The sequence below is a fragment of the Phyllostomus hastatus genome, unplaced genomic scaffold (assembly GCF_019186645.2).
Source record: "Phyllostomus hastatus isolate PE091 unplaced genomic scaffold, TTU_PhHast_1.1 phas_contig_36, whole genome shotgun sequence".
NCBI lineage: Eukaryota > Metazoa > Chordata > Mammalia > Chiroptera > Phyllostomidae > Phyllostomus > Phyllostomus hastatus.
In genome coordinates, this window is record NW_025333862.1 from 3,068,914 (window position 1) to 3,089,336 (window position 20,423).

A 20,423-nucleotide genomic window follows, 5' to 3' on the forward strand; every position below is an offset into this window, starting at 1 on the left:
AGGGGTTGAGAAAAAAAGGAAAAAGGACTCATGGACATAGACATGGACAACAGTGTGGTGATTGCTGGGGGTAGGGGACATAAGGGGACTAAATGGTAATGGGAAAAACATATATAATAATGATTATATATTTTAAAAAATGTTAAAAAAGAGTAGGTTTTCCCACAGTTTTGAGGCAGGATTTTTTTTGTGTGTTTTTGGCTAACAAGGAATACAGGGTGACTGGAGATAGGGATGGATATATGTGTTGGAATGGTGGCAGGAAAATGTAATAGGATGGAGAGGACTGTCCCTTCAGAGCACAACCACGTGGTGAGTAGAATGTAGTTAAGGAAAGAATGTGGGTGAGGATCCCAGCACCTTCCACTAAATAGGTTAACGTAGGTGTGTTAATCTGCTTTCTCAATTGTGGATTCCTTATTATCCTTATTCCTCACTGTTTCCTGATTATCCAAGCCATATGTGGTTGCCCTGCCCCATTCCCTTAGGCTGTCCTCATGATTTCTATCTGAATCACCCCACTTCTCATCGCCTCTCCAGCTGACTCTTAGATAAAGGAAATGAGACAAAAGTGGGTGGCTATGCTGTGATCTAGATTTTCTTATATAGGCAAAACCAACATCAGAGTGCTGATGTAAGGGCTTTTCCGAGAAGGTTACATGTGGGCAATATGGATCTTCCTGAGAATGAGATCAGCCATCAGTATGATGGCATGAAGATCAAGTTCTCCCCTCACTAAGAGAAGCCACCCAGGGATCTGTTCTGGTCTTGGTACAGGCTCTTCTTACTCTAGTGTGGGTGGTTGAGAAAAGTGTGGTGGAGGGGAGCACACTGCTCTGAGATACTGAATCATAGGACAACTTGGAGGAGAAGCCAGGAGAAACTACTTTTAGGTACTTAAACTGCAGGAAAATAATTGGGCCTTAAATAATTGGGCCTTAAATAATAAAAAAAATAATTGGGCTATAGAAAGCCTACCATGGGTGGCTTTCTATACTATTTAGTTTGGCTTTAATCAACCTAATAACACTTTACCAGGGTGAGTAAGAATTTGTGCTAAAATCCTAGTGAAGAGTGTTCCCTCTGCTGTCTTCTGATGACCAGTGGGCTTTCCAAGTGGAATACACCCTGGTGGTTGGGAAACATAGTTACAGTTCTCATTCCCTCACTAACCAGCTGGGTGACCTTGTACAAGTCACTTAGTCTTTCTGTGTCTCTGTTAGCCCACTGCTAAGTCACATAAAAACAACTACCCTACTTCTCTTAGAGCAATATAGTAAGGATAAAAATAAATTATAGAAAGATTTCAATCCTTTGGCAAAAACATCTTATTATAGTGTCCTTTCATTAGTCAGTAATTATAACTTTTCATGAATGAGATCCGAGAGTTCTTGGAATTCTGCTCCTAGTGAATACTGTTAAGCCTCTTGTTTGGACCCTTCCACCAGTATTTGTCATATTGAATTTAAATTATTTGTGTATAATGTCTCTCATGTTAGATACCTACAGCTCATCTCTCTTTTTTCCCCATAGACTAGTATAGGGGATCAAGACATTTTGAATAGACTGAATTGAACAAGGTCACAAGATATGTTTGTTTAGTGTTTTTGCAAAGATGTTCCCTGAAGAAAGCTAAATTGAAGACAGCAAGTTTGTGCTTGTGGTGAGAGGTCCCCTGCTTACCACAGAGAGTCTGATAAGCATCTCTTTATTGGCAGACACCTACCTCTTCTTGTCAACAGTAGTATTACCACTTGAAGAATCATGGTGACACCAATGATGCCCCCTAAGAACAGCCCAGCATACAGTCCCCATTGTCTTGATACTGAAAAAAAAAGTCAAAGGGCAATCTCAAATGTACTGTGAGTGTCAAAACATCCTACACAGAGGTGGGGAGGATGAACATGAGCCTCATGTTCTCTTTCTACTTCCTTTCTCAAGGGAGACATTTGCTTTCTGAGTTTTAAAGATCAGCTTAAGACTACTGAAGATTTTCATATCTGTTTTCTTATCCTCGTTTTTCTATGTTTGACTTTCATATTCCTGATTTCTGTCAAGATTTTTCTATTCAAATGCTTTATTTTTACTTCAACTCCCACATTACATGTCTAAAACCAAACTTATCTTCATTTTTCCTCAGTCATCCTCCCTGACCAGTTTCTTTATTTTAAAATCTCTAATATGTTCTATATCCATTTTGATAAAGAGAACATGATGGCTTCACATGCTGTCCCCATACTCCCACATCATTCTCATGATACACTGGAAGGAAGAAAGTTCTACTTTTGTTTTTTTTAAATAAACATAATAGTGCTATTATTGTCCTTCCATGCAAATAATTGTGTTGAACCCACTAGACCTGAACTGAAAGAAAAGCAAGTACTTTTTTCTCAGTCATTCCCATGTTTAATATTTGCTCTAGAGTACCAATCACTCAGGTTCAAAATCAGAGAACCAATTTTTATTGCTTTCTCTCCTTTACCCATGTTACCAAACCCTTATGAACCAAGGAGTACTTTTTGATTGAGACCTATTGCTCCAGCATACAAGAAATTTAGCTCGGTAAGATAACAGACAATTCTGAAGCATTTACAGTGGGCTAGGCATTGTTTTTTTATTGCAACATCTGTATTAATGTATTTAATCCTCACAACAATCCCATGAGGTAGGTACTCCCACTACTCCCATTTTGGGGATAAAAAAGCAGGTGTTTTTAAAAATTAGAGCTTGATCCAGGAGTAGAAATACACTGAAGATAGACTTCTTGGAGAGTCGAAGAGACTTATGGGCTTGGGTAAGTTACATCAAAGTAATGAACAGTAGGGACCAACTTGAGGCACTGGGGTTCTACATAAAGTAATAGCATTAAAGTTCTAAATAGTATACTGCCAGGTGTTAACATTAATGTGTAAGGGTAAATTTTCAGGATGGTTGTGGAACAAGCCTTTTGTTGAAACTGTGATGAATTTGTTGGGAAGAAGTTGAAAGGAAGGAATAGGTAGATTACAACAGAGCAGAGTGCTTGCAGATACAACTTACAGACTACAGACTGAAGTCTCAATGAATTGAGATAAAGCATTCTTCTGAGATCCAAGTGGGTTTTCAGCTGAAAGCTAACCAGAAGTTGCATCCTCATTTTAAAAATAGTCTCTCTTTTTCTTCCTAGACCTTTCAGACATCAAGTCATCCCAAGGAATCTTGTTGAGCTGGCTTTGTAAACATATTGATTATAGATTCTCTTCCCCGAATTAAATATGAACATGGAATCAATGCTGAAGTTAGAGTTGCTCTGTGAGCAGCTTCACTCTGAATGACCACTCTGAATGGCTTATGGATGCTGAGAACCCTTTGTGTAGGTGTGTATGTGTCCAACATAATGAGTGAAAGATTGATTATTTAGGGCTTATGTTGCCAGCACCATGGACCTGTGGAGAAATTTCCTAAATTATACAATAAGAAGCAGAGGCAGCAGCTTGGGCACCACCATGTCTCCTCAGTCCATGGAACTGACCAGCACATTATTATAGTAGTCCTTCCTATTTTGAGACTATTTCCTGTTTCTTTTTCCCACATGTATTCAGGGACCTTCTAAAACAACAGTTAATTTAAGAACAAACACACCAACCATTTAAATCACTTTAAAAGGTAATATTTACCTCACATTTTATTTGAGATAAAAATAAAATAAAACAAACGAGGTGGTACCTCTCAAACTAGAAAATAGCAGATGGTAAAACTGCATCAGTAACACCTGTCAACTGAGCCTTTCTCCTGTCCCTTGGGGCCGGTTGCTGACAGCTCTGCCAACCCTCTACTCATGTAAATGAACAATGTTTAAAACATGTTACTGAGGCCCAGAAGACACAATAACTCCAGCCCTGCCTTTCTTTTTCTTTTTTATTTCTTTTTTTTCTTTTTAAGTTTAAAAAAAATTTCAATTACAGTTTACTTTCAATATTATTTTCCATTAGTTTCAGGTGTACAGCATAGTGGTTAGACAATCATACACTTTTCAAAGTGTTATCCCCAGTGTTTCTAGTACCCAACCACACCGCACATAGTTATTAGAATATTATTGACTATATTTCCTATCGCATACTTTATATCCTCTGACTATTGTTAAACTGCCAATTTGTACTTCTTAATGCTTTCACCTCTTTTACCCATTCCCCCAAATCCCTCTCCTCTGGCAACCACTAGTTTGCTCCTATCATTCTTTTCCAGGATCTCAGGATTATGAAAATTATCTGCTATCCTTATCCTGTGATATAAACAACCAGCTTCTGCCAGTTCAGCCAGATATGAGAGGCAATCAGTTCATATTCCTGAAAGAGATTTCATAACCTTTAATTTTTCTCCTAGTCTTTAGATACAAAGTAATATGAATCTGTTGGAGGATTTAAGTTATAGGGCCATAGACTTTCTTAACACTAAAGGAACTATAGTGCTCATCTCATCCAACCTGCTAATTTTGTGTTGAGAAAACTGAAACTCAGACAAGTATACCTAGAGTCACTGAAGTTGATGGCAGAGCTGGGTTAGATGAGAACTGCACACTTTGTGGTTTGTGTTTTAGCAACAGCAGGCTGGGAAGCCTGGGAGACCTCGTGAATCAAAAGCTCTCTGAGGTGGCAGCTCTTCCCTTCGCCATCCTCCAACCAACACCTGCCCATCCCTGCCCCTCTGTGCTCTGCTCCTTCCTCTTCCCCTGCTGTATATTCAGCTATCTACTGAACCTGCTCAGCCTTGACTTTCAGATCAATCTTACTTTCTCTGTGTCATTTTACCCAACCATTCTAGCTCCCTTTTCCCCTTTACCTTGGACTCTGCAACACCTTGGTTTATGTTATGCATCTTAGAACTTGAGTTGTGACATTATCTTTGCTGTGGAGACCATTCTCAGTGAAGGCATTTGGAGCTAGACAGATGGATTCAAATTCTAGGTCTACCACTTTATAGCTCTGTGGCCTTAGATAGGCTGCCCAGTCCTCTGGGACCCCAGTCTCCTCATCTGCAAAATGCACATAACATAATGTGTAACATAAATGCACAATATTCAGTTCACAGACTTGTTCTGATAAACCAATGAAATAATGTATGGAAAGCACCCAGAGCAATGACTGGGATTCAGCATGTGGTGAAGGACCATGTTAACTCCTTCCACTAGCCTCAATTCCCCAGCTAGCTGCTAGATTCTTGGAAGCTAGAGACCATTTCTTCACTTCTTTTGCAACTCTCTTAGTACTTGGCACATATAGGTCCTCAGAAAATTCTTGCTGGTTTATTGGAAGAACAAGGAGGTAAGTTTGATTTCAAGTTTAGAGGAGTCCCTTTACTGATGTCCAGAGATGCTTAAGCCCAATCCTGTCTTTCTTTTTTTCACTTATCACTTGGTTTCCTGATCTGTCTAGCAGGCCTAATTATATTTGCACTTGGTGCTCATCTATTTGATACTATCTAATTATGATATTTATATGGAAACTAAATGTCAGGGACTCTATGCCCTCAGGAATTTGAGTGAAGATAGTCAAAATGATATTTTTATGGCTTGTTGTGATGAGTCTGCTCAAAATTTCTGTTGGTTCTGGCAATAACTTCCTTGTGGTCCTCTTAGTCTTTATTTCTGCAGCTCCACATGCTCTAGTCTAAGCTATCCTGGATGCAAGGTTTAGTGACTTCATCAGTTTTCACATGCCCATACGTGCGCGCGCGCACACACACACACACACACACTCCAAAACCAAAACCAAAAATCTACACTAAGAATTTTATGGGTTTGAATCTTCTACTGTAGATCTGAAAAGCCACAGGGATCAGATTCCATTGTGAACCAGGCAGCTTAGGCTCAGACCATTTCTTTCTCTTCCTATGTCTTCATCAGCAATGTCTTCCCCCTTTCTCATACAGAACCATCTAACCTACCTTCATATTTTTTGGAGGTGAGGAGGGTTCTGATCTTATGCCCTCTAGCATTTATTAAGGTACTATCTTAAACAAACACTGTTCTCTTCCAAAGAGGAATTCTAGTAGCAGTTTCTTTAATATAATGATAATACTTTTCTACCTTGTAAGGTATAGAATCCCGACCTCCATAGTAAATTACTAGAAAATAAAACCTGTACCTTATGCTTTACATCCCCAATTCCACCTGATATAATGTAGGGCAGGGGGGCAGTAAATATACATGTGATGAACTAAATTAAATTAGAGGCCACGGAAAGAAGCCAGGAAGAGACTGTCTTGCACCTTTTTATTAATAATTATCAGAGTGCTACATATAAGAAGGTCTCAGGAAGAATGTAGTGTCACCTTCTAAATGGCCCAGGGCAGCAGTAGAAGGGAATAAGCAACCATCTACTTGGGATATGCTTTATAATAACACATGGAACCTGGAGGAAAGTTTGTCTGTGCTGTCAGTACCACCTGTGTTCCCATTTTCAAACCACCATTTCCTGTGGTATAAACTCCAGCTCTCCCTCTTTTTGCTCATAAATGGAGTGGGGCCTCTCAGAAGGTTGATACTCAGAAATCAGACCACGGTTGTTCTGCTGCTCTAGGGTTCACAGACTTCAATCATTCACAAAGAAACCTTATTTGAAATTCTTAAACAGCAAATTTGGTACATTCCCTGCAAACATCCTCCCCTGCCAGCCTCTTAGAGAGAGCTAAGCAGACTGATTGAGAACTCCACAAAGTATTTATAAAGAGTACTTTGCACGAGTCTCCACCTTTTGATCCTCTAGTCTGTTGGCTGTGGTTTAAACATGATAACTTGGCCTTTAGTGATGCCTCCAAGAAAATGCCGGAAGGCCTTTTTTCAATCTCTGAAGGTCTGCTGCCACAGAAACACAAAAACTTGCCTCTCTCCTCAAGTCTCCAAACCTTAATCTTTAAGGGAGATAAAGAAGAAAACAAAAATGAATCTGAGGAACAAATGCAGCTTGTAGTTCACCCCAGGAGATACTGAGATGCTAATGTAACGGTCTGAGAATGCCAGATCTCTTTCCTGCCTTTCATGTGGTTCTGTCAGCAAGGCTGTCTGCATGATGTACACTTACTCAAAGAAGTCAACCATCTTCAACAGATGCCTTCTTGTTGGTGGCAATTTCCACTCAGAATTGGGGCTGAGGGAAGGATGATTACAAACCATATACTAATTTACTATCTAAGACCATCTTAATAAAAATGTTTACAGTTCACAGCTTTCAGGAAAACCCCTTACACCTGCCCAGCACTGTGTTGCAGAGACTACTAGCTGTGCTCCCACTGCCATTTCCTCCATCCTTCCATGGACAAGTCTTGTCTAGGCACATGGCTGCCCAGCTTTCCTTCTAGCAGCAGGTGTGGACAATGTGACAAGGTGCCTTTCCACCATCGTCATCACGGTTGCTGGATTGGGAATAACATGAAGGACCTGCCCCTCTGCAGGAAACATCTAAGTGACTCTGTAACAGTGGGAGTTTTCTGTTGAACAAATGGCCTTGATAGAAAGGGAGGGCCCTGGGAGCTCACTGGCAGGTGTCAACTTTTTCTTCCACTGAACTAACCTCGACTTGCTGAGCCAAATTTCTGCCAATCTACAGAAAACATGTCTTCTTTTCAAGATGAGCTTCCAAGGTTTTCTTTCAGGTGAATTAGTTAAGGTTTTGTTATTCATGTTGTCATAGACATAACCATTTCAGAACACAGTCATGAAGGACTGCAGCAAATCACACTGTCCAATGTTAATCCACATCAGCATGCTTTGTGTGACTTAGTGAGAGTACTTTGTAGCACCCCAGGATTTGGGTTTTGCAATAAAGATGGTTCATAATGATAGACATAAGTTAGTTTCTTACTGTAGAACAGTGAGGTGGCAGTTGGAATAAGGATGAATATACTACTGAGAGCCTAGACAAATGTCATTAGAAAAAATGATTATGAGGCACAAATATGTTCTATGCAGTTTAGTTTGAATCCTGACAAGACATAGTGCTGACATATCATATCTGGTCTCATCACATTATTAACCACTTTGAATTTTTCATTAATAAAAGTAAAAAAATCTTAAAATTACTGTACTCATCATAGATGGTGAAGTGACCTCTAATGAACCCTCAGACCACACAATTTCATTCCAAGTCTGAAGTCTTCGGTAAACTGGCATTGCATTTGCTCATCACCTTTTGATGGATTACTGCAATAACAGCCCCTTTCCATAACTAAATCCTCTTTCTTCCTCCTTGACCTACTCTGTGCTTCACACCACCAAATTTTCTTTCTGAAATGCAAAGCTGATCATGTTAGTCCTCTCTATTTAAAACTCCTTATTAGTTCCCATCACTTGCAAGATAATTCAGAGCAAGGCTCAACTGTATCTGCTTTTCTCTCTCCCTGAAATGTCTTTCTTTTATCTGCTTTGGTGATTTCTATTTATTTTTCAAGGCCTAGTTTGTCATATCCACTCTGATGCTCGTTCTGATTCCTTGAGACAGCACTAATCATTCCTTCCTCTTTGTAACCCTGCACATACCTGTTTTACACCTATCACACTATGAAATCTAGGATAATTAGTTACTTACAGAACTATCTCCTTCCTTAAGGGCAAAGAAATGCCTTTTATTATTTCTCTGTGTACTCAGAACCTAATATAACATTGGAACATTAGTAGAACCTCAATAAATTTTTGTTGAACTAAGCACGGTATCTTAAGAATTAGTAGTATTCATTTGTAAACACAAGTCAATGAATTAATAAAACTTTTTTTAGTATTTCATCAACATGGTGTATTGGGAACAGCATGCCACACACCAGCTGTGGGAGCTGGTGTGTGACATGCTATCGTTCCTTATCCCTAAAGGCAGGGGAGGGAATCTCTCCTTGTGTTATGGATTGGATTGTGTTCCCCCCAAAATTCATAGGGTTAAAGTCCTTAGAATATGACCTTATTTGGAGGCAAAGTCTTTACATAATTAATGAGGTTAAAATTAAGTCATTAGGGTGGTATTATGAGCTAAATTTTGTCCATCAAAATTCACATGTTGAAGTCCTAGCCCCCAGTACCTCAGAATATGAGTGTCTTTTGAGATAGGGTCTTAAAACAGGTTATTAAGTTCAAATGAAGCCATTAGGGTGGGCCTGAATCCAATTTTACTAGTGTTCTTAAAAGAAGAGGAAATCTGGACACACAAAGAGAGACCAGGGATGTACATACACAGAGGAAAGACCATGCGAAGATGCAGGGAGAAAATGGTCACCTAGAAGCCAAAGAGAGGGGCCTCAGGAAAAAGAAAACCTTGATGACACCTTGATCTTGGACTACTAGCCTCCAAAATTGTAAGAAAATAAATTTCTTTTATTTAAGCCCCACAGTCTATGATATTTTGTTACCGCAATCCTAGAAAACTAATTAATTAGTGGGTCTTAATTCAATGTGACTAATGTCTATAAGAAGGGGAAATTAGGACAGAGATATGTATGGAGGGAAGACCATGTGAAGAGATAAAAAAGACAGCCATCTATAAGCCAAGGAGAGCTCTGCAACAGATCCTTCCCTAAGATCCCTAAGGAACCAACTTTGCCAACATCTTGATCTTAAACTAGTACCTATGAGGATTCTAGGGTTACACAACACAGCTCTGTCACTTGCTCTGTGTGATCTTTTTATATTTTCATTTCCTCATCTGTAAAGTGAGGATACTAATACTATTATATTTTGTTGCTGTGAGAATTGAGATGCTACATAACTGGCATATAGTAAACAATGAAGACTTGTCAGATATTATTTTATTTTAGACACAAAATCTAAATCTTATATTAAGTGACTTGTCTTTGTAAGTAAAAAGGGCAGGATTGGATCTAGAACCTCTGGGGCCAGGTTCCATAAACTCTAAACTATGCTACACTGTTTTCTTTGTCCCATCAGCACATTATGAATGACCATGGAAGGGAGAGAAGTATGAACTGGGGGATAGTCTCCTCAACATAGTTTGTGTGCAAGTGGCCAGACACATTTAGTAGGCCAGACACATTTAGTAGGTAGTGGCCAGACACATTTAGTAGGTAGACAGATGATTGACTTTGCCATGAATTGCTGGAGAGGCAATACAAATGGCAGGTTCAGTCTGTTAAGGAACTTGGATGCAGACTGGAGGCCAGGTGGGATTTTCTGCCCAGTTCATCTAGGAATACCCAAGGGGAGTCTCTGACTGGAGATGCTTTGCTGAAGGGCATAAACTGGCTCGCTTTCCTGCACCCTCATCCCCAGTCATCTGGAAATCCCTCCACATAAACACCAAGCCTACTGTTGGCAGGAGTCTCCCTGGAGACTCCCAGTGGATGCAGAGAGGGAATTTTAGGGCATAAGTAATGCCATGTAAGACCAGTACCCTGGTCCCCTGTCCCTGAGAGAGAAACACAAAATATGTTGGTAAAAAGAGTCAGTGGTTGTCTTTTTTCCAACTTTAAGTGGTTATACAGGTTTACTGAATCAGCCCTCCATTTTTTGTTGTTGTGGTTTTTTTGGTAACAGAATAATGGTGCTTTTCTTTCTAGAGAAAGAGCAATTAGAAGATCTAGGTTTAGGTGCCAGTTCTACCATTTATAAGTTGAAAAAACTTGAGAAAGGTAGTTAGTTAAGTTCTGTGAGCTTCAAGTGCCTCCTCTGTAAAATGAGGATTATACTGGTAGGGTTATTGTGAGGATCAAAGGAGATTGTAAAACTGAATGCTTTGCCAATAATAAACTGCTACACCATTTATCTTTATTCCCATACTTCTTTATGCAGGTCTTAAAAGAACAAACTCCCTGGGTTGTCTCACTTGCTATGGGATCTACTGTCAATTCCATGAAAGTGGCCCTTCATCATATCCTGCTTTTCATTATTGAGCAAATGTTTATGTTTTATGTTTACAACATGTTGTTGGTAGATCATGTCAAATCTATTCCCAAATTACTACAACTTAGATGATCAATATATACTTACTGATGGTATAGAACTACCCCACCATTAGTGGAACAGGGATGGGGGAGTCAGTACCTGCCACCCATAGTCCCTCAACCAGCCACCCCTGCTGACTGGCACAAGGCAGGAGAAGAGAAGAAGGATCACTGCTTGGACACCTGGGCACTGGGTCTACCTCATTTCTTGTTTCCTCAACTGTGAACTGAGGGTAAAGTGTTGTTATCTAGGTATAGACCATGGTTATGAAAGCAGAGAGATTGGTCCAGGTAGGAACTGAGCTCAGATCATTAATGTGGCACACTAGCCACCACTCACCTGGGGGATATATCCTGCATCTGGGCCATGGGATGATGATTTGGGAACGATTGCTGATGGGGTTGCTTGCAGTGCAGATGTAGGTACTGTCAGCATGCTGAGGGCCAAGGGTGAGATACAGGAGGTGGGAGCCATTGGCTATAATCAGCGGGTGGGTGCCTGCCTCCTCACTCCAGCTGTATGCCACATGGTCTCCCTTCTCTGCCTCGCAGGCCAGCATCAAGCTGCAGTTTCCATTCTCCTGGGTCAGGTTCAACACCTTAATTTCCGGAGTGGAGACCCGCTCTGTCAGGAGGGTGAGAAAGGGAGCCATCACTGAAATGAAACTCCTGGAATTCTGACCTGACCTTTTAGTTAGAAGAAAATGCAGCCTGGTGGCATATTTTCTCACAGTGGGTCAGCAAGTGTGATTGATTTCTAGTATGGATCTATTGCTCTGTGCCATCCTTTTCTTTCCAAATACCCGCTTCCAGGTCCACCTTGGGGTTAAATGGAGAAGAAAATATTGTTTTTTTGTCCCCTCCTACTAACACTGTTAGGGATCCCCTTGCCTTCTCCGATGTCCTTGATATAGGTTGTTCTTCTGTATTCTATCTGTGGAGTTTGCTGTCAACACATCCCCCATAGGTTTGGTTGTCATTGGCTAAAGTATCACCTCTGTGACCTAAAAGAATGACTTTTTAGTGGTTGAATTTTATCATATGTGTGTGTGTCCAGTGCTTTAGAATGCCTGAAGTAGGGATAGCCACAGGCAGCATTGACCTATCTCACTCTAATGTCATGGAAGAGGAAAATGTTTTATTTATTTAGTAACTACTATATATTCTTTAATCTTTTAAAAATATTCTTTAATCTTATCAAAAACTTTCTCAATGATTGCAACCCTATTTATAATTATTCACATTTTATAGATGAGGAAACTGAGTCCCTCATCTGAGTACCTTATGTAATGTCACTCAACTTATGAACAATCAAGCTGAGATCTGTCTGACTCAAAAATCCAGCCTCTTCCTTTGACTTGAGAATACCATGGTTGCAGAGACCATATTTTCCAAGAAAATAATTTGATCCCAAAATGTGACAAGAGGTCACAAAGGCAGTGAATTGTTCTGGAAAATGCAAACTCATGGTAAGCCTGTGCCAGGACCACTGTAGGAGTGATCGGGACTCCCTGGTACCTGCTGGAAGACTGTAGAAATTCTATATATGCTATATGGAGGAAAAGAGATGCTGGGGGCAGGGGAAAGGTGGCATGGGCATTGCTATCTCTCCTGTTGGTAGCTTAGGATTTCAAAGATATGTTGGAAAGTAAGTGGGGCTCCCTGTCCCAACCTCAGAGATAAGGAAGCCACAGTGAAGAAGCAGGACAGCCCACATGGTGACCAGAATCCCTGAGAATTCAAGGGAACCTTCAGGCCTAAGAGACAGAAAGTGGTTGCATTCCAGAGGGGCTGGCATTAAAAAGGCTCAAAAAAGCACATGATTCAGATGAACCGAAATTTTAGTTTAAGTCTGCAACTAAGTGACTTTATAACCAGCCTTTGTTTCAATAAGAAAAGGGTGCCTCTCCCATCAAGAAAATACAATGCTATGCCAAGGCACAGGGCTTGGAGAGTGATATGTGGGCTGAGTTTCAGCTCTCCTTCTCCCAGGATCCCTAGTGCAGTGAACCATCCATATAGATGTATGAAATCATATGCAAGCCATTTTTCTGGATTTCAGTGTCATCATCTATGAAAGAGAGGTGGCGCTTGATTAGTGGCATTAAAACTTTTTAAAATCAGGGAAAAGAAACCCACCTTTTTTTCAAACAAAATCTTATTTGCAAATCGAGACTCTTGGGGCTCTGGGCCCTCTAGCCCACAGTCAGCTGGACTCCTTTCCTTTGGGAAATTGGGGTAAAGGTGATTATGCTAATCAGCTATCACCAATGTGCAGTTGGGACAAAAAAGATATGTGATCCTCTAACACTTCCTCCTAAAGCACGGTTTAAATGCCCCCAGACTAGGTCACCAAATTGTTCCCAATTCTGAATACCCTTTGCTTCTTAGAAGCCTAAGTTCTTAGGCCAGGGACCATCTTGGCCCACCAGTGTGGAGAAGCCATCATTGTTACCATAGAGCTCCAGCTGCAGGCAAAAGTGCTGGACTGAAACGTTTCCCTCCAGGGTTAGAAAATACCAGCCCTCATTCTCCTTCTTGCTTTCCACGATCCCCAGGTTCAAGTTTTCCAAATGAAACTTATAGCCATCTTCCAGATAGGGTTGAGAGCCCCCTTTCGGCAAGTCAAGAGACACAATTTTCTTTTTGACACTGTTTCCCGGTGATTCTGCCTTTGTGACGATGATGTGGATCCTCTTCTTCATACTCTCACTCATCCCTTTAGGTGTCAGGGGCAGCAGCACGCTGCTTCCCAACTGCTCACGGATTGTTGGACATTTCGTCAAGTCCTCAACTGTTGGAAAAAGGAGAAAACAGTCCCTTATTACGGGGGCCTTCCAGATTCATAGCCTGAATGTGGGTCAGGAATGATAGACTAGAGTCTCTCCTTCTTCCTCTTGGACCATCCCTGGGCTTTCCAGGCCTTAGTGATCTATAAGGACTGTTATGAGGGTCTATTGTGTTTGCAACATTCGAATGGAAATTTTGAAGTTACTTATTATAGAGCTGTATAGGTGAGGACACTGGGTTTCTTTGATCTGGGAGGGAATTCTGTCAACTAAGATTTATAGTTAAGGTACCTAAGACACAGAGATGTTAAATGACTTCCCTAAAGTCACATAACTAGTAACTGAACTAGAATCCAAGTCTGTTAATTCCTCAACCAGACTTCTCACCACTATATACTATGAAGGATGGGGAGCAACTGAAAGTGATCCTGAGCTCATGAGTTCAGGAGACTAAGGTTACAGGAGCATCATTGCAGACAATGAGGAAAGAGAAAAGGTAGAGGAAAGTGGAGTCAGGGAGGTTTTGAGCCAAGTGTTCAAACTGTGGTATCCTAGCCCTCCAAAAACCTGTAAAAATTAGTGAATCATATTAAGGATGAGAAATTATTTCATTCTTCTTTTTCAAAAAAGCTGAGTGAACAACTAAAAGAAAAAAAAAACCTTTCAAACCATTGCTGATTATTTAACACTTCCTCTCCCATCAAACCATAACCCTGCTTCTCATTTCGCTGAAGAAGTAGAAAAACAAAAAAAGAACTTCCATTAATTATCACCACCAAATCAACCTACCTACTTTGATGGATTGTCTATGCTCCCATTTAAGACTAGCTTCCTCCTTCATGGACCACTCACCTACTTCAAGGCTTTGCTCCTACAGTTGCCCCACCCCTTGCAAAATTAGCTTTATTATGGTATGATACCTGGTGGGTTATTTACATCAACTCACAACATGCTGGTATATAATTTTATTCATCTTAAAAAACCCTCTCCTGATCCCAGGTCTACCCCCAGCCACCTCCTCATTTCTTTGTTTTTCATGATCACAAAGTCCCTTTATGTGTGCTTATATTTTCTGTCTCCATTTCCTGGCCCATTTTTCCTTATACTCACTGTGAACAGGCATTCTTTCCTACTGCTTACTGGAATCATTATTGTAAAGGTCACTGTATATTCCGCGATAACAAGTTGATTCTCCATCTTCATCTTGCTTTCTCAGGAGTACTCGATGTAGTACATCAATCCCTCTTTGAAACACCATCTTCATTTGGCCCCCTGGAACACCACACTCTCCTGATTTTCTTTCTATTTTATTCTCTGCTCCCCCTGAATCTCCTTGACTGGAACCTTCTGCTGTTAAAGAACTCTAAGTATTAGAGCCTCATAGGACTCATACTCAGACCTCTTCTCTTTATCAGCCACACTGATCAAGTTGCATAGTTCAACATATTTCTGAAATGCTTGCAGAGATATTATATCTTTCACCCAAGCTTTTCATTGTACTCCTCAGTATTTGGAGGTCTAAAGGACATCTCTAACTTAGCAAATGAACTTTTGATTCTGGAGCCCCTTCTGCAAACAACATCACAATTCCCCCAAATTCTCAGGCGAAAACAAAGGAACCATCCTTGGCTCTTTTCTTTCTCATACTCCACATTCAGTTTGTCAGTAATTCCTGTTGACTCTGCCTTCAAAATATGTCTAGCGTCCCAGCACTTCAGACCTCATTTGTTTCTACCACAGTCATCATGGGCCTGGGCACTGTCATTGTCTTCCAACTAATCTCCTGCATCCATACAATGGGCAGGGTAACCTTTTAAAACTATGTCAGATTTAGTTTCTAATGCTTTTAAACTTCCAGGGATTTCTAGCACCCATAGAATAAAAATCCATAGTCCTTGTTCTGGCTTCAAAGACTCTGAACAACCCAGTTCCTGATACTGCTCCCACTCCATCTCCTTTCATATATCTCTGCTTTCTGCTCTCTGCTTTCTACACTATGGACATAATGACTCTGGCTGTTTCTTTATTCATCAAGGACATTTCTAGTTTGGAGCTTTAGCATTTCTCGCTCGCTCTCTCTCTCTCTCCACTCTCTCTCTCCCTCTCCCTCTCCCTCTTCCTCTCCTTCTTTCTTGTTTTACATATCTGGATAGCTCTTTCCCTCACTTTAAGTTTTGGTAAAAAAAAAATGATCTCCGGGAGACCTGCTCTGATCTTCCTGCCTAAAATGGCATCTCCTTTCTTGTTGCGCTTTTTGCTGCCTGTTATATTGTATATTTGTTTATTTTTGTCTTCCTCACTAGAATGCAGACTCATCAAGTGGGAGAATTTCATTTTGTTCACTGTTTTGTCCATACAACCTACAACAGTGGTTGGCACATAATAAGTTTTTAATAAATATCTGTTCAATTTACAAATGCCAAATACCATATCACCTGACTAAAATCTCTCTTATTTACCTTGGCCCAATATATGACTGATCTTATAACTGAACTTAACCATAAGTTAATGTTCATAAAATAAGAAGTCTATGACTCAGAGAGTGCATAGATTGCTCTAGTTGATAAGAAACAGAAGAGAAAAATAAAATTGTTTGCTTAAGTAATGCAACCACCTAGAACAGGCACAGTGAACTTGTGATTAAGATGGGTTGTTGGAAAATTAGAAAAACTAGAAAAAATGAGAAAATTAGAAAAAATGTTCTTGGTATGAAAATACTCTGAAATCTTAATGCTGTCTTGTAACGAGCCTAGCTAATATCAGACTAAAGATTCAAAGCTTGGGAAAAAAGAGACAACAGTCTACCTGGGCTAATGTCAGGATTAGAGTGATTGAGACTCATAACTATTAAGGGAAGGTGAGAAAAGCAGTTAGGCATTTTTAAACAAAGTATCATTAATATAGCCACTCTGAAAACAGAGTGCTCTCCTTGTTGCTTGATTGATTAGGTGAGGAATTGTGGTGTCAATGCTGGTGTTTTCACAAAGATAATTGGGGAAGCATGTTGGGATTTCTTTCAACCACATTAATGAATACATCACCGTCAAGATAATGTGGTAGGTACAGTACCCAAGAGAGTAACCTCTTGCATCCTGAACTTAAATTTCTACATATAAAGAGATGACAGAAAATTAGGGCCATACATGCAAGAAGAAATGTCCTGTGGTACACAAGCTCCCCTGACATTTTGTACAAAAGTTGTACAGGTAAGCATATGGACATTTTTTTCTGAGAACACAACCATAAATGTCATCTCCCAAAGGGGTCTGAGGTTCAAAACAAGATTAAGAACCACTGTCATACTGCATATATTTTTAGACCAATTTCAGTATGGAGAGAAAAGAATGGAAAGATTTCTACTTTCATACCATAACCCTCCCCCATCCCATATCTCCCTTATGCCCTACCCCCACTTAATCTAACACTCCTGTGCCATGGTTGCCTTCAGAACTCAGAACTGATGGAGAGTGGGGAGAAGAAGGAATATAGGATGAGAGAGGGAGTAACAAAATAATATAAAAGAAAAGAGAAAGAAAGTAGGAAGGGAAAGAGAAAAAATAAAGAGGGGACAGAGGAGAAAAACAGGTTGAGTGGTTTATGCACACTCAGTCATGGGAAGTGGAATCAAAACCTGGTTAGGAAGAGACCCTCACACCCCACAACCACATAAAAATGATGAGGTAAAAATTCTGTGTATGTGAGTGGCTGGGGGAATTGAAATCATCACCACTTAAGCACAAGCAGAAAAATGAGTGGTAACTTTAAAGAGGTTCATAAAACCCTTCAAGTGGAGTCCCCTGCTCCTGAAACATGCTGCTGCCTGATGAGTGTTTTCCAGTGGGTCTGTGATTCAGTCATGCCTGTTTATTGAAAGGGTCTGGAGAGAACATTTATAGCTTTTAGCACCAACTCACCTTCCTTTGAGGGTAATTCTACTTAGAAAGTAGAATGTTCACATGGGCCATGGATATTTTCCTGAAATCAGTAGAATTTAGCCAAACCTTTCACAAGATGGGATTCTACCTAATAATAGAATTACTCCACCACTCCTACCCCAAACATTCACATGTACTTGTAGTATCTTGCTACACTACTTCTTTCAGGTAGAGGGGAGCCAGGACTTACAAAGCCTCATAGTTCTTATGGCAACTCTAGGGCCAGAAAGAAAAGATAACTTGTCTAAGGCTGCTTTAAACTGTACTCCCACCAGCTGTCTTCTTGTTCCCATTTCTTGATACTGTTGGGTATTTCCATATTAGAATATTTGCACTTAGCATGTCCCAGCCTGAAAGCCTGTTGCCACCCTTTATTTGCTTGGCTAGTGCTTTCTATCTCACAGGTCTCTGTGTCTGACCCCCAGCTAAGATAAGGCTTCTTGGTTGGGTAAATCTGTCATGGCTGACCTGTTCCACTTGCAAAGTATTACTGCCTGGGTTTTATTGGGGTTTCACAGTATGGTGTGTGTTTAAAAATAAAAAAAACACTGTAAAATTTTTGTGCATATTTCAGAGAAGACAAAATGCAAGGAAAGGAGTCGTTGACCTATGCCCTATGGGGCTGGGCTTTTACTCACTAACCCATGACCTACACAGCCTTCAGTGGAATGGCTGTCAGTCAGCAGCACCTGAGACTCTATGGGCCAGGAGGCAAGCAAACACAGAGATGAAAATGTCTAGAGCACTGTTCAACCCCATTGCTCCTGATAATCACTAAGAGGTATTCCAAAAATGGTGAAGTCATGAATAGGGTACCACAAAAAAGGCCTGGCTCTTCTTGTAATGGCTTAAAATGGTTCAGTTTGACTTTCTGAGCCTTGAGCTCAATTATTCTTCTCCTAGACATTGGGCAGCAAGAGCCATGGGTCTACCTGATTCTGAGGAATGGTGTGGTCAGGAAGGGCCTTTTCATCAGGGAGTCTGGCAAAACATAGGCTTTGTGTGCAGTCCCTCTGATATCCTTAGCATATCTCTGGGATTTTTCTGGAAAAGTCCATAATGGATTTTCAATCTTGAAGCCCCCAAGCACAAAACACCTGGAGTTTCAGGATTCACCCACCCCCAACCCCTGCCTCAAATGTCACTTCTGCTCCAGGCTGGTTCATACACTCTAACCAAAGTCACAAGGTGTTTGAGCCTAAAAGGGATTCTTGCCCCAATACCCAGTGAACCTGAAATTCACTTCTTGCTTGGCTTTTTCTTTCTCAAATACCTTTTTCCACAGCCCTGATACTACTAAAGAGAGGCCAGCAGACTGCCTTTGGAGGAAGACAAGAAAGACAGGAGCAGAGCCCAGCTCCAAATGCTCTGTTGTGTCACCGGCCCTAGCTAAAGCTTCCCTGACCCTTAGGGTTCCTTGTTTGCCTTTCCCACTTACCTTAAGCCCTGGGCTCCAGGAATACTGGCCTTTCCTCTCTTGCTGCGTTGGAACCTTCTCTTCCAGGAAAGTAGCCACCAGTACAACCACACTGTGGCCACTGTCCTTAACAGAATGTCTGGGATTTTCACTTCTACCTTCTCTTCCCACTATAGGCCTTCCTTGTTCTCAGACCATGTTCCTAATCCTCTTCCAAGGAAAGGGTGTGGGAGTCATTTTCTCCCAGAGCTCCATCTCCCCATCTCAATCTCTTAGCCAGGGTATTTGCCAGAAGGATACCCATGCAAAACCAACCTCTCAACCAGGACTGACTGGAGCCTGTCACTCTAAGAGGCTGATCTAGAATATGACCTGTGCCTTTGTCTCAGAGCTCCTGGTTTCCTTGAAATGAGAATTGGTGGGTCTGTGCCTTAGAACCCAGGGGCCCAGGAACTCATAATGTTCCTTCCTCTTTGAAAGGCAGGTGAAACTCAGAATGAGTGCCTAAGGAAGAGGCAGATGAACCATAGCCCCCAGCCCCTGTGTCTTCTCTCAGTCCATGAGGCTAGCTGACTCCATGGCAAGTAATCATAGAAGTTAAAACCTCAAGCACATGAACACTCACCTGTTACGCAGCTCAGTTCAAAAGCCAAGGAGAAAAACAGCAGAAAGTTCAAGGAGAGAAGCCCCTTGCGATCCATCAGCCAGTAAGGAGAAGGAATGGAGCCTGGTGAGAGGAGCCCAGCAGCTTCTCACAGAAGAAATAACAGAGGCAAACTGTATCAGGCAGCCCTGCCTCTGCTGTCTAGTTTATGCATCAGAAACCAGCAGGCTTCCTGTCTTACGGGACTTTTTGTCTTAAAAATTGCTCATCTCCTTTCAGGCCTTAAATCACTTTGTTTTCCCAAGAAGTTCAAGTCAGGCACTTAGACCACTAGAAGCGGGAAGGGAGTGTAGTCACCTTGACCAACTACAGCTGTGAGTAGAAATGTGCTCCCCTTTTAGCTGTCTTCAGGAAAGGGAGACCAAGTTCTCTGGGCATTTTAATCTGGTAAATCATCTTAAGAGTGCAAAGAAAAGAGGAAGTTTTGTCAGACCACTCCCAATGTTGGGTTAGTTAGTCCAAAGTGTGACTTGGATGACTGAAATTTAATGAATTAATGGACCTCTTATTTCTGATTTGTTCCATAATTTCAGACAAACCTCTGCATGTAGTCAGATTCTGATGCCAAGGTCACAGAGGGATGGGTGGGCAAGTGCAGATCAGTTGTTAGAAATACAACTTCCCTGCTAGATAGAATGTGGTAAGATTTAGGAGCCCTGTGGTATGTTTGGAAGGGCCACTTTTATTTTTGATCTTATGTC

At 41.0% G+C, this 20,423-nt stretch overlaps 1 protein-coding gene across 2 annotated transcripts in view; it reads right to left on the reverse strand.

Moving 5' to 3' along the window:
- SLAMF1 (signaling lymphocytic activation molecule family member 1) overlaps positions 1 to 20,100 on the reverse strand; it is a 32,897-nt gene extending 12,797 nt beyond the window's left edge. The window contains exons 1-4 of one of the 2 annotated variants that reach the window (XM_045841470.1): positions 19,684 to 20,100; positions 13,373 to 13,711; positions 11,258 to 11,542; positions 1,727 to 1,825 (exon numbers count right to left, since the gene is read on the reverse strand). In XM_045841470.1, the coding sequence (XP_045697426.1) occupies positions 1,727 to 1,825; positions 11,258 to 11,542; positions 13,373 to 13,711; positions 19,684 to 19,759 (799 nt within the window). In that variant the 5' untranslated portion in view covers positions 19,760 to 20,100. Of the gene's footprint in view, positions 1 to 1,726; positions 1,826 to 11,257; positions 11,543 to 13,372; positions 13,712 to 19,079; positions 19,286 to 19,683 lie in introns of those variants that run through there. The other variant, XM_045841471.1, reaches the window with a different exon arrangement.
- Between the last annotated feature and the right edge of the window lie 323 nt (positions 20,101 to 20,423).